Source organism: Drosophila obscura, unplaced genomic scaffold (assembly GCF_018151105.1).
Source record: "Drosophila obscura isolate BZ-5 IFL unplaced genomic scaffold, ASM1815110v1 contig_151, whole genome shotgun sequence".
Taxonomy (NCBI): Eukaryota; Metazoa; Arthropoda; class Insecta; order Diptera; family Drosophilidae; genus Drosophila; species Drosophila obscura.
Window position 1 is genome coordinate 980,647 of NW_024542737.1, and position 13,407 is coordinate 994,053.

Below are 13,407 nucleotides of genomic sequence, written 5' to 3' on the forward strand. Positions count from 1 at the left end.
ATATTCCATAATGAGGTTTAAATTATTCATAGCGAGTGCAACTCAATTGAGCGCCACTCAAAAATCGCCGCCCCCACAATTGAGTGCGGCAGCGTCAGCGTCCACACGCGGCGAAGGTATAAAAGCCACAGCCGGGCAGTCCACAGACAACAGTTTCCTCTTGTAGAGCATACAGCAAGCAGCCAGTTCTAAGCCGAGTCAAATCTTAAAACACACACACACACATTCCAAACATGAAGAACGCCGTTGCCATTTTGCTGTGCGCCGTGATCGGTCTGGTGAGTAACATCTAATGATGCACATCTTATCCACTAATCAAAAATCCCCAATCCAAAACACAGGCCTCTGCCGCTGACGAGTACAAACTGCGCACCGCAGAGGATCTGCAGAAAGCCCGCAAGGAGTGCGGCGAGACCAACAAGGTGACTGAAGCGCTGGTGGCCAAGTACAAGACGTTCGAGTATCCCGACGATGAGATCACCCGCAGCTACATCCAGTGCATCTTCCACAAGTTCGATCTGTTCGACGATGTCAAGGGATTCAAGATCGACCATTTGGTGGCCCAGCTGGGTCAGGGCAAGGAGGATAAGGCTGCCCTGAAGTCTGACATCGAGAAGTGCGCCGACAAGAATGAGCAAAAGTCCAGCGCCAACGCCTGGGCCTATCGCGGCTTCAAGTGCTTCCTGGGCAAGAACCTGCCCCTCGTTCAGGCTGCCGTCCAGAAGAACTAGGACCGTGGGGACACGCCGTCCAATTCTAGAATCTAGCAAGGGAGCCGTTCGGGCTCTGCAGTTTCTACAATTGAAAGAAAAGCCATATAATAAAGTGCTTGAATGAAAATGAAGTTTCGTTTATTCTTTTCTTTAACATTTTTTGAATAATTTATTTATTTAATATTGCTGCTGAATGGTATGGCTTCGGCGCATCTACTGCTGGTGGTGGTCCTTTTTCTGCTTCTCGCTGGCTGGCTGTCTGGCTGGCTGATGGAGGAGCAGGGCTTATTTTTGTCCCTAATTTGTCCCGCCCAAAAGGAAAGGCGTGAACGCTTGCTTGTTTAATTCGTTTATATTTGTCATCTTGTTTCTTCTTCTTGACAGAAAAATGCAATCTTCTTTTATTTTTCTTTTTCTTTACTCTATTTATATTTTTTGTCGAATATATGTATAAACGAAAGACCGTAATTTCATTATTATTTTTCTGTTTTATCTATTTTGTGGTTTTCTTTTCTGTTTATTTATATCCCAAGTATTTTGTCATCTTTTAGTCTATTGCATTTTTATTCTTATTTTTTCATCCTTCTTTTACTCGAGTTTTTGCCATCTTTTAACTTCTTTTCTTTTCGCTTGTGGTTTTCGGTTCTCTTTTGTATATATATTTTCTCATTTTTTAAAGCCACTTCTCTCGAGTTTTTCTTAATTTTTTTTTGTTTGGATTTTTATTTTCGATCTGCTTTTGATTTTTTATTTTTGAAAATAAAAATATGTGAAAAGAGGGGTGTTTGGTGTTTGGGTGCTTCAAAAAACATTATAGCCAAGTCCATGTTGATTTTTTTGTAGATTTTGTTTTCATCTTTTTCGCCTGTTTTTTTGTAAATATATTTGTTTGCTGCTGTTCTTTTTTTTTTGAAATTATTATTAAAACAATTCTAATAATTTTTTCTGGCATTTTCTCTTGTTTGGTATGTTTTCTCTTTTCTTTTCTATTTTATTTTATTTTATTTGTTTTCTATTTAGCAAAGAAGTTTGGCAATAAAATAATGTTTTTTGAAATAAATTGGTAAAAAAATCTGAAATCAAACATTGATTGTATTAAAGAAATGTTCAGTGTGGTCAAAGCAAATGCACGCATTATCAGTCGCCCCATGCAGGCTGCAGGCATTGGCATTGATCAGGTAATATCTATCAGTCGGTCCATATACACGTGCATATACGGATGGTATTGGCCACTGCCAAGTGGAAAGTAGTCCCCCCCAAAAGTTAACCCAGTTTCTGTTCAGAGTTTCAGTTCAGTTCGCACGAGTCCGGGTTGAATGGGTGGACTTACCTTACTAGTGGGTTCTATTTAACAATGATCAGTAGGGAGCATAGTAGTTGGCACGGCCGCGGTAACCCCTTCTGAAACGAAACACAGACCGGAATTAGCGCACTCCACTCGGGGGAACGGTTGAAGGGTTGGCAATGCCACACTTACATTGCTCGTCGTGCGCCTCGGAAGGTAGAGTGACAGCAGGCTCTCGAGGCACGAGCTCCTCGCCCTCGGAAACTGCCACGGGCAAAGCGATTTGTGGTGGAGAGGCCAGGGCGGTTTGTGCGCTTTGACATGACCTGAAATCAGACATGAAATTATAAAAATGTCGAAAATAATTCACAATAGTCGAAGTGAGTCATGAGGAGGCTATCTCTCACCTTGATCTGTCGACCTCTGAACAGGGTTTCGTTCATGGCCAGGGCCGTCTCAACGAACTCCTTTGAGCCAAACTCAATGTAGGCAAAGCCCTTTGGATGGCCATCCGCCTTGTTGCACAGGATAGTGACCCTGTTGATGGTGCCGCATCCATGGAAATGTGCCTCGAGCTCCTCCGCAGATGCCCCGTAGTCCACATTCCCCACATAGACGGACCTCGTGTCAATCTCCTGCTTCTCCTCGAGGGAAAGCGGCACTGCGGCTAGACCGGTTGTGGACCCACCGGCCATTTGTTTGTCCACTTCGGACTGCATTTGCTTTATTTTTTCGGCCTCCTCCTCCATCTCTTTGACGCGGGCCTTGATGGCCTCCAGCTCGGGATCGATTTGCATGCTGCCTTCCTCCTGTGTTCCACAATTGTTTAATATAGGAAGAATGCAAATTGGTTAGCTGTATTAAGAAGGTAATTCTGGAACGCCCAAAACTTTGCAGACAATGAATGAATGGACGCGCTACGAACGACGCTTTGAAAATGGCTGCCTTTTTGGCTTTGAGCTTTGTGCCGCCAAAAGCTTTTCGCAAGAAATTCTGTGCTTTTGCAAGGCAAATAAAAAACTCGTTTGGCTCACTTACCTCCGTCTCTGTCACAATTTCAGTCTCCTGCTCGCCATTAGTCTCTTCCATCGACTCCAAGAGCTGGTCCTCGTTCAATGTGATATCTTCATCAGCCATTTCTTGTGCTAAGTTTTGTTTGTGGTTTTTGGTTTTGTTTACGTTCAGCGAGCTTTCGTTCTTACGCTTTTGCTCTCAGCGGCTTCTAAGGTACGGAATTTAGCGTAGTTCACTGTTATTGATAGAGGGCGGCGCGGCCGCAAACGAGAGAGAGCGAGAGAAAATTGAATTAGTAATCTTTCGACACCAATATTCACTTTTTAAGTTAGATTTTGATTCATTGCTCGAAGGTATTGCACAATGCCAGCAAAACTTCACACGGCGTGGCTATTTATCAATTTACAACTCACGTAGAAAATTGTACAAAAGGTGCTGACGTTTTTGCCTTTGCTCAAAATGGCCGCTGCCCAGTCTATTCGACGCACGCACTGTACAAAATATGATTTGTAGATGATTTCCAGATAGCGACACTTTTTGGATGTCTTGCTGCGTTTATTCTCGGGCTAATCTATGTTTTCACTACGTTTTAAAGTGCGCAATTTGTATTATTTACAAAAAGAACACACGAAAATTTTGCCACCGAAATTATATTCATTCGGCCTCGTTGCTAGGGATGATGTTGAGTATATCGAATATATACTGATATATCGAGTAACTGTTAAATCATCCCTGTGTAGTTGCCATGAAGCAAATGTGTAGTTACCGTGTAAGAACAATTTATTTTGTTGAGCTTCCTTGCACATCAAAAACAATCAAATAAAAGAAGGTGCTCACAGCTAGCTAATCTTGTACAAAATTGGATTATGAATGATTCTGATTCTGAGTACGAGGAAACCGAGTACTTGGTGTTTGCGGATTTTAAAAACCAATTGCCTCCTCACCTGCTTAAGCACGAGAATGCTGCGATTAAAATTATAGGAGTTGAGAGCGACCACCCCATGGCCGAGGTAAATGGCAGCATTTACAAAGGCACCTACGAGCAATCCACGGGGACGAATGTGTTTTTCGAAAAGGACACGGATCGTTCGCCGGCTGACCCGCTTTTCGAGGCAGCCTGTCGACAGAAGTACCAATACCTGGACAAGTCTGACAAAGTCATTTCCTTCGAGCGCGTTTACATAGAGAATTTACCGCCAGAGCCCGAGAAATCCACAAAGGTGCAAGAGCCGGTCATTGCCGAAGACACGGACACGCCGCAGACAACGAAGCTGAATATCAACTATAAGGAAGCAATAAATAAGTTCGGAGAGGAGCATTAACCTAGGGTATGCCTGTGATAGTCCCACTTCCGAAGCACGAATCACTATAGCTCTTTGATTGTCATTTTAGCGCCATGGAAATTTATCTCGAGACACTGGAACGACCCATAAATTTACGTACTTTTCTATCCGATTACCAAGAAAAACTGCCCAAGGCAACTGGCGCGACAGAGACAGTGCCCTTCTTCTTTTCACCAACCTCGCCAGTGTCTGTGGATGTGGAGAAAAGTTGCTCATTGGATTTGATTTCATCGCCAGACGAAAACTTAATCCACATCTTTCAGCCCGGCGATGATATCATTCGCTCAAATTTAGTAAAGCCAGCGACCGATCGAGATGTGCCCAAACTCTACACAGCCCTTAGCGCGCACAAGGAAAACTCTCGCAAGAGTTCCTTCGGACGCACCCAATTCAGCTACAGACTAATCCCACCACCGTCTGCAAATAATAGTGTACCCGTGGCCAGGCCACTGGAATCACCCGAACTACAGATTACAGTCCGTTTCTACCGACCAGCACGGGCGACGCATAAAGGCCTGAAGTTAGAAAGTCCCGTATTTGCTGAGGAATTTGTCTGTCTTGGCAGCAACTATCTCACGGAGCTGCGCGACAAGATTTTCTGCATCTGCAATGGCAAACGTTTCGTGGACGTTAGCAATGATCCGGATGCACCTTTGCCCAATCTAGAAACCAATCCGGGCTACTTCTTCATCTACGATACCTTTTATAACGACAAACGCAATCCGGACAATTGCGATTATTCGGAGACGGTGCTCCAGTGGGCCGAAAAGGCGCAGGGCTTGCAGGGCGAACAGTTCAAGGTGGCAAATATGGAGAGCACACGACTCATTGACCTCACTGTGAGACCGGGCGCACCTCTGCACTACCTGCACCATGGAAGCTGCGAGCACCTGTTTGTTTTCTCACAAATTGAAGTCCTGCCAGCCCACGCCAGTCGCCTGCTGGACAACAGCTTATATCCGCATGTGCGCGCCCTTAACATCTACAATCGACGCAGCTGCTATATGTGCGGCCTCCGTGGCTACGAGTTCATTGTCGAGAAGTCGCTCCGTCAGCTGCACGATCCCTCGTACCTGTGCCGCAGATGCTTCCTAAGCTTCCACTATGTGAACGGCGAGAAGGTGGGTCAATTCCAGGCCTATCGCATATATGATCGCCCCGAGTCCTTGGACGAGGATGCAAAGGCCACAGAAGATGGCGGTGATGCCATGGATTTAGAAGCATCATAAAACCCTCAAATAGATGCAAACGAATGTGATTTTGTTGTATTTTTGGTTTGGTTTTTATTTGCGAACTCGGTAGACAGCAATACATTCAATGAGTGTTATTTGATATATTCTTATAGTTTTAAATAAAATACATACACATTGTAACAAGAGTAATTGTAATTGGCGTTAAACAGATTAGATTCAGTTTACGTCAAGCTGCCTAAATTCTGTTCGGTGCAACCATATCTAGATTAGCAAAAAGATTTGTTTGTGTCGACGCTAGGAATCAATAAAAATGCGAATACTTGTACGTACAATAATACATCATTATCTGAGTCTGACTTAAGGCTAACGTTAATACATTCACTTCACGTGTAGTGGCTTGAATTTACAAATATAAGGTAGCTGTTTGCGTACAGAATAGTACAGATTGGACCCAAGACACTCTTGGGGAAAACGAATCAATCGAGTGAGTTATTTTTGCCAATAACATATACATAGGTTGTTCGTATCCTAGATACGACTGGGAGGGGGGGAAGTTTACCTATCATTATATCAAATACAGTAAAAGCAAACACAACATAAACGTTTTGTGCACGTACGTACGCGTAAAGAGTTCGGTGCGCTTAGTAACTTTGGAGCGAAGAGAAATGCATCAAAAAACATACATATGGCCAACATTGAATCTGCATTTACATTTGCATTTGCCTTGCTTTGAATTCTGTTCAAGCAACACAATCCCAATAAATATCATTAACTGTCTGTCACCCTCTTTGGTTTACTTGTTTGCCTTTGTTTACCTTCCGTTTTTAAAGCTATAACCAGCAGCTGTTCTGCAGACATCTGTACTTAGCTTTGAAAGACCAGCTCGCGCTCAACGGACAAGTATTCCCGCATTTTCACTGGCACTGGCAGCTTGGCCAGATGTTCGGAGCTCATTTGCCGCTGGAGGACACGCCGACAAAGGTCTTGCAGCTTGGGCATGTTCAAGTATCGACTGAGGGGGTACTTTAAGATCACCGGAAAGGGCGGCTGCATTTCATTGGGCACCTTCACGAAGCACACAAAGTTATCGTTGGTGCAACGATGCAAAATGTCCTCGATCATCTCCACAATCGACTCGTACTTGAGCTCCTCAAAGTTCCAGAACTCATCCTTGTACTCGAGACGGTAGTGCAGCGTTACATTCACAATACGAAAGCTGAGTGTGAACTGGGATCCGCTGGTCTCCGAGTCGCGCACGAGAAACGATCCGGTCGGCTTGTCGCTGAGCTGGCGCTGCGCATCTCGCCTGGAAATCTCGCCCCAGTACCAAACTTGACTGAAATGCAAATGAGGCCACAAAGAGGGCGTGAGTCATTATCGATGATCGAATTAAGAGTGGAATGGTGCGCTTACTTGAGCATCTCTGAACAGGCCTTGTACATGACCTCGTTTGGCGTGTCCTGTCGATCCAGCCACTTCTTCTGGATGAAACGTAAGTAATCGTGTGTGAATGGCAACGTGGGCTCAACGCAAATGGACGGTGTGAGGAACTCGTAGGTCGCGTCAGTAGTGCCTCCGTCACAGTCGGAGTCGCCCATGGAGTTCCAGTTACGCAGGGAGCTCAAGCCCTGCCCCATCTTCCTGCGTAGACGTGAGAACACATTCCGTTTGTCCTTCCGTTTGCGCAGAGTTGTTCCCCCGTTGCTGTGACTGCTGCTGCTGGCGCTGCCAATGACCATGGAAGCATCCCCTGCATTTGGGACACAGGCCTCGTTGTTGTTATTCTGCATCTGAGAAGATGACTGGGCCACAGCGTCACTGGAAGTGGGCGAAGCGACCAGGGCAGAGTCTGACTTTTTGCGCCTGGTCAGGGAATGAAACCAACTTCGTTTTTCCTTTGTTGAATCCGCGGACCGCTCCCCCCCATCGGCGCCCTGATTCTGGTTATTTTGGCTGTCGTCGCCGTTGCTCATTTTGGAGTTGGAACAGTATCCACGTGTCTGTATCACATCATTATACCATACCTAATCGGAGCTATGATTAATGCTACTTAAATTTATTGATAAGAATTTGTTTTCCTTTCGTTGGAATTACAATAAATACTAGGGTTGGGAAAAAATCGATAGCGCTATCGATACTATCGATTGATACCGATAATTTCATTTTTTCTTTGATACCGATAACTTCGATAGCTATCGATAGCCCAAAATACCGAGAATTCAATAAAATACTGAAAACTATTTTGTAATGCTACTTAAATTTATTAACTTAATTCCTCTGACTAAATAGTTGTCTAAGTTGTTCTTGCTTTATTCAGTCTCGGACTATTAAACACTCAGACAAATTAACTATTTCGGTAGCGAACTCAGGGATGCTTTTTATTGGGTAAACGATAAGAAGAAGATTAAAGCAGAGCATTTTCCAATTTAAAAATCTAAAATAAATAAAAGCATGGAATCGTTTACTATGAAAGTGAACCTTACTAACTTCTTCAGCGACGAGCGTCAGCATGCATTGATATTGATCGACAGCGCATGGAAAAATATAAAGGATGTGCAGCAGCACATTCAGATCCTGTTTAATTTGGTATGCGGAAACATAAACAAAACATTCAAAAAGTTTATACTCCCACATGTCTCTTGCAGAAGGATATACGTTTGCTAACCAATTCTGGATACTTTCTGCCGCCTATGGAGTCTCTGAGGGTGCTCAAAGATGCTGGTGGATTGAAGTAAGTGAGCCAATGGCAGTATTGCAAGAAATTTGTCTCCAAGCGCCCCAATCCATTGCAGGGCCTTCACATTTAATGAACCACCACCCGCCAGCGTTGAGGGAGGATGCAAAAAGACTGGCAATAAGCGGAAGAAATCGTTCGTGGAAACCGAGAGCTCACACCACAGCCCCCCTTTGGATCAGCCAAAGCGTTCTAAGCACAGAAATAAATCGACTTTGCAAGTAATTACACTGAATGGCACAAATGATGACAAGGTGACCCCCGTTTTGGGAAATTCATTAGTTGCCTGCAACAACACCACTGAAGCCGAGGCGCCACTCTCCAACTCCACTCTGAATGCGTCAAAGCGTTTTAAACAGAGAGACAAATCGACCTTGCTTCAAATTCCTCCAAATAGCGCGAATGAAACCCAGAGGCCAATGCCCCAATACAGTCCCGAATTAGATAATTCAAATTCAAATGACGATGACAACAGCAAAACTGAACCACCAGTCGAAAGCCTATCTAAAACTGGCAATATCCTTGGATCCGAACATCAGATAAGCCGTTCCAGTCTTCAAATTGTTTTGGGACCAACCCAGCCATCCGAGTCACAAGAGCCAAAATCTAGAGCAAAAGAAAATATTTCAACATTATTGGTGCCTGAACCGACGCCAATTGCGTTTCGTTGTCCGCTTATGGAGCTGGACTCCAACAAAGTACGCACATATAAAATTTCATTTAAAGCAAAATCCGCGCAAGATATTCCCAGAAAATTGCAGGAAAAGCAAACAGATTCCGATGAACACATCCAATTGGCTACTTCCAAAGCTGCCACGCAGGAACCTGCACTATTGGGCGACCCCTCCGAAAATACAACTATAGTTGACGCTGGAGCAGAAACGGAAACAGAAGCTGTGGCACCCTCAGTAGATGTGAAAATGGTTCCCAGACGTGTTTGTGCCGAGACTATAAATTGTGATTCCGAGGACGATGTCATGGTGCTGGACGACACTAATGTGGATGTAGATTCGGATGTAGAAGTGTCCCAAGTTGTCACAAGTAAGGGTGAGCAGTAAATTGAACTTTAATTCAGGCTCCAAAGGAATGAACAAATCTGTTTTTAGACTGTCAGACTAATGATTCTATGATGGAAATATTTGAGAATGCATCTCCGCTAAAGGATTTGCCAAAAAGGGGTGACACAATACTATTCAAGCTAAGGAAAATCAAGGGATCAATGGGCTCTGGACTAACCGGAGTTATAACTGCCAGCTGTACCTACATCAATCGCCGCACGAAAGCCGTTTCAATGGAAGTGAAATGTAAGAGAAACTATTAACGTCTCCCTTCTCCGATTCAATTGCTGATGTTATCTATATTTGCAGCATCTCCTGCTGGCATCAGCCATGTACTGAGTCAGTACTCAAACAGTTTAGACGACTCATGCGAAGAGATGCCCTCGTTAATGGTCAATATGTCAGATCTGATTGAAGCAAAGCGCCCCAAATAATGTTAAAAGCATTTACATACATTCTGGTGTTCTATTTTCATAGCTTTGTAAATTATATAAACAATCAAATAACATGCAAATGTAAGATTTATTGAAAATGCGGTCGGGGTCCTTCACTTGGTGTACTCTTGAATCTTCGCCAGTAACTCGTCGGCCTCTTCGCCGGTCTTCACGCGCAGTAGAATCGACGCCACTTTGGTGTCCTCCGGCATGGGCAAGCTCATAAGCATCACATTATTTTTGCCCATGCGTTGGCAGGGAAGGCCATTGACGACTATAAGATTGATCAGAACCTGACCAATATTGTTATCGGCACGAACAATTAGCTGCGCCTTCGCCGAGTCCTTCACGGGCTTCAAATGCAGCATGCCCACCCCACGATCGGCATAATCCTTGCCCTTCTTAACAAACACTTTGCAGCGCTTGGAGTATACAGAATCCTCTTCGACAACCTGCAAAAGATCAGCGTTTTATCTCCAGTCTATGGGGATCACTGCAATATGTATTTACCTGTTTGAACTCAACCTTCGGTGGCTGGTCTTCTTCATCCTGGTCTTCTGTATTGCAAGCGGTCTCTGCAGCTGCTGTCGGCGGCTTTATATTGCCAAAGGAGAAGGGTGTGGCTCCAGGGGTGAACGAGAAGCTAGTTGAAGGCTTGGCATCTCCTCCAGCCGCTCCAGCTGCACTGCCGAATCCCACAAATAGCGATGAGCTACCGCCAGGTTTGTCATCGCTGCCACTCTTAAATCCAAAGCTAAAGCCATTTGTTTTCAGTGGCACGGCGGCTGTTTCGGCCTTGCTGCTGGAATTATCTTTAGCCCCAAGGCCAAAGAAGCCTGGCTTGGATGCATCCTCAGCTTTGCTCTCTCCCAAAGGCTTTGGCGAGAAGCGCATCATAGCCGGGGTGGAGGTAGGTGTTTTCGTAGACGACGCAGAAGCTGCTGCTGCGTTGGGGGACCCAGCTGGAGTGCTACCAAAGGAGAACAGAGGTGTGGTTGTGGTGGTGGTTGTGCTGCCGCTGGTAATCGTGCTGGTAGTCGGCTTCTTGGCCAAGAATGGCGACGTCGAGCCAGTGTTGGGAGTGGCAGGCTTGCCAAACGAAAACGGAACTGTATCGGCGACTGGTGTTGCCGCTGGGATGGTCGGCATCTTCGGCGGAGTCGATCTTGCTGGAGTCTTCATTGACGAGTTTGCCTTCGTTTCCTCGTCCTGCAGTTCCTTTAGATGCTCGTCATAATTTTGAAGTACTGGAGTCAGTACGCAGTAGGGACTCTTGTCCAGGCATTTCTTCAGAAACTTCAGCAGTGCACGGTTCAAGTCGGCCACGTTCTCTCGGTACTCAGAGGAACCCGTGCTGGGGGCTGCTGTCTTGCTGGGCGATGGCTTATTACTTGGCTTGGCACTGGCTGGCACGGTTACCGCACTGCTCTCTTTTTTGGCAGCCAAACTCTTGCCGAAAATTGAGTTGCTTGGCGTGGTACCATCTGTGGTACTGGTGCACACCTTTACTGCAGTCTTTTTAGCCCCAGACGAGACCGAGGGTATGTTGGCTTCTTTTTTAGCAGTAGACACGTTTCCGAAAATTGAAGTGGAAGGAGTGGTACTTGCCGCTGCTGCAGTGGCTACGTCTCCAAGGGACGACGAGGGTTTGGCGTTGTCTTTTTTAGCGGCTGACGCGTTGCCGAAAATAGAAGTGATTGGTGCAGCTGTTGATTGCTTTACAGGCATTGTTGTGCTTCCGAAGGAGAACGAAGGAATGGCGGCATCCTTTTTGCCTACGCTGCCAAAAAATGGCGTAGTAGTGCTGCTGGCCGACGCAGGTGTGGAATCTTTTTTAGCAGCATACACGTTGCCGAAAATTGATGTGGATCCCGCTCCACCGCTGGTACTTGCCGCTGAGCTGCTGCCAAGGGACTGCAAAGGTGCTGTCACCGTCTCGCCATCTGGCTTTGTATTGATTTTGCTGGAACTGGACAAAAACGAAAATGTGGCCTTTGACGCTTCGCCACTAGTAGAAGCCGGCGGCGGATTCGATAGGTATGCAAACGGCGAGCCTGCAGCCAATGCGTTAGCCGGCTTGCCAAAACCTGCAAGCCCCATCAAATAAAACATTATGTTTGATCAAAAAATGCTCGTTTGCAATTGCACTTGCCTGAAAATCCACTGAAAATACTTTTCGAAGTGTCGCTGCCGCCGCCGTCGCCATCCGCGCCGGCACTAGCAATGGAGCGGCGCGCCTTCTTGATAACGCGTGTTTTCAGCTCCTCCTGTGTTGCGGTCTTGAAAATGCCACGATCCTCAGGCTCCTCCTCCTGGTCCCAGTTATCATGGTTAAGATTTGATGTGGCTTGGCGCTTCCCAACCATTTGATAGCAACTTTGCGGTAATGCGAGAGAAAAGCGAGAAAAAGAATTATATAGATTTTATTGGTGGTACTTCAGTGTGACCGCGGATTTATTGATCAAATATACCGTCTGACATCAGAAATATACCGGAATAAATCTTCTCGTCTTTAAAATATACCGAAAAGCTTATAACACTGAAAACGGTTACGGTCTAGAGTTTGAAAAATCAAAGATGTTTTCCGTTGAACGAGTTATCTATTGCTGAAATAAATGGGAAAGACGGTTTTATATGACTTTAAAAACTAGATCCAGATCCAATTAATGCAGAAACTACTCAGTCTCTGTTTCAGAGATATTAACGAAATTTGGCATATCACGGGTTCCAATAATAGGTATCAGAACCGGGATAAATGTATATATAAAACACAAACATGTGCATTTATAGTTAAAAAACATGTCAATCTAGGATAAAATCATAAATAATGTTTCAATGGAGCTTGGAAGAAAACTTTTCACACCCATTGAAAGAAATAAGGTATACAAAAGTACATACGCATAGAAGATACTTGGTTGACCAGCAACACTGACGTCACATTTAGTCAACATTTAAGTTTTATGCTTTGGCCGGTTTTGTTTGAACCTTAATATGTAAACAATCCAATGAAAAAGAGTTCTAAAAACTAACCAATCCTGAAGGAAATTTATGTATCTATCGGATAAAATTATTTGTTTACGGCTGAGAGGGCCAACTATCTAGTAATATTAAACTGAATATCAAAATTGACGAATTTCATATCACAAAATATCACGGTATGGCAGCCCGCAGCAACTACGAATTGCACGAGTCTGGCAGCGCCACAAAACGACGACAAATTCGTTTTATGCTGTTTTTGTTTGAACCTTAATATGTAAATAATCCAATAAAACGGACTTCTGAAAACTTGCCAATCTCTTAAAAAATGTATGTATCTATCGGATAAAATTATTTGTTTAGGGCTGAGAGTCCCAGCTAGCTGGTAATATTAAACGGAATATCAATATCGAGGAATATCAACGTCGAATGTTTTGAAAAAACAATCGATACTATCGTGATAGCTCTAATAATTATTAAAACACCATTGAAACCTTTTAGGAACTTGTCCATTGTAAAAATTAGATGCCACCTGTCGATTTGCTTACAAATTTTTCTTCGTATTTTATAGCAGCCAATCCAAACATATCAAAAGCGCAACGACTGTAGCTCGATAATATCATGATAGTCGCAAAACCGTCGATAGTAGAGACTAGC

General features: G+C 44.5%; 7 protein-coding genes across 10 annotated transcripts; 4 read left to right on the top strand and 3 right to left on the bottom strand.

Annotated features, from left to right (window-relative positions):
• The first annotated feature begins 132 nt into the window (after positions 1-132).
• Positions 133-840, top strand: LOC111075143 (general odorant-binding protein 99a). Its single transcript, XM_022368267.2, has 2 exons — positions 133-278; positions 342-840. Exons 1-2 carry the CDS (start codon positions 234-236, stop codon positions 729-731), a joined length of 435 nt encoding a protein of 144 aa, XP_022223959.1. The 5' UTR covers positions 133-233; the 3' UTR covers positions 732-840.
• An 824-nt stretch (positions 841-1,664) lies between these two features.
• On the bottom strand, positions 1,665-3,691 carry LOC111075060 (polyadenylate-binding protein 2). Of its 3 annotated transcripts, none has more exons than XM_022368143.2 (6): positions 3,599-3,691; positions 3,037-3,247; positions 2,406-2,807; positions 2,191-2,324; positions 2,044-2,114; positions 1,665-1,786 (listed from the first exon to the last, which is right to left on the bottom strand). In XM_022368143.2, the coding sequence occupies exons 2-5, from the start codon at positions 3,133-3,135 to the stop codon at positions 2,072-2,074; spliced, it is 678 nt and encodes a 225-aa protein (XP_022223835.1). In that variant the 5' UTR covers positions 3,136-3,247; positions 3,599-3,691; the 3' UTR covers positions 1,665-1,786; positions 2,044-2,071. The 3 variants fall into 3 exon arrangements, with proteins under 3 accessions (XP_022223835.1, XP_022223834.1, XP_022223836.1); XM_022368142.2 differs by having other exon boundaries at positions 3,426-3,687; XM_022368144.2 differs by having other exon boundaries at positions 1,668-1,786; positions 2,044-2,111; positions 3,426-3,686.
• Positions 3,622-4,334, top strand: LOC111075063. The gene has a single exon (XM_041591885.1). The coding sequence runs from the start codon at positions 3,879-3,881 to the stop codon at positions 4,332-4,334; it is 456 nt and encodes a 151-aa protein (XP_041447819.1). The 5' UTR covers positions 3,622-3,878.
• Positions 4,335-4,408: 74 nt separating this feature from the next.
• On the top strand, positions 4,409-5,893 carry LOC111075062 (snRNA-activating protein complex subunit 3). The gene has a single exon (XM_022368145.2). It carries the CDS (start codon positions 4,409-4,411, stop codon positions 5,582-5,584), a length of 1,176 nt encoding a protein of 391 aa, XP_022223837.2. The 3' UTR covers positions 5,585-5,893.
• Positions 5,620-7,649, bottom strand: LOC111075059 (suppressor of cytokine signaling 4). Its single transcript, XM_022368141.2, has 2 exons — positions 6,962-7,649; positions 5,620-6,884 (listed from the first exon to the last, which is right to left on the bottom strand). The coding sequence occupies exons 1-2, from the start codon at positions 7,519-7,521 to the stop codon at positions 6,413-6,415; spliced, it is 1,032 nt and encodes a 343-aa protein (XP_022223833.2). The 5' UTR covers positions 7,522-7,649; the 3' UTR covers positions 5,620-6,412.
• A 129-nt stretch (positions 7,650-7,778) lies between these two features.
• On the top strand, positions 7,779-9,859 carry LOC111075058 (coilin). 2 transcript variants are annotated; one of them, XM_022368139.2, is made up of 5 exons: positions 7,779-8,134; positions 8,194-8,279; positions 8,341-9,323; positions 9,389-9,586; positions 9,650-9,859. In XM_022368139.2, the coding sequence occupies exons 1-5, from the start codon at positions 8,000-8,002 to the stop codon at positions 9,772-9,774; spliced, it is 1,527 nt and encodes a 508-aa protein (XP_022223831.2). In that variant the 5' UTR covers positions 7,779-7,999; the 3' UTR covers positions 9,775-9,859. The 2 variants fall into 2 exon arrangements, with proteins under 2 accessions (XP_022223831.2, XP_022223830.2); XM_022368138.2 differs by having other exon boundaries at positions 7,781-8,134; positions 8,341-9,329; positions 9,650-9,858.
• Positions 9,792-12,241, bottom strand: LOC111075057 (nuclear pore complex protein Nup50). Its single transcript, XM_022368137.2, has 3 exons — positions 11,927-12,241; positions 10,285-11,861; positions 9,792-10,226 (listed from the first exon to the last, which is right to left on the bottom strand). Exons 1-3 carry the CDS (start codon positions 12,138-12,140, stop codon positions 9,888-9,890), a joined length of 2,130 nt encoding a protein of 709 aa, XP_022223829.2. The 5' UTR covers positions 12,141-12,241; the 3' UTR covers positions 9,792-9,887.
• Between the last annotated feature and the right edge of the window lie 1,166 nt (positions 12,242-13,407).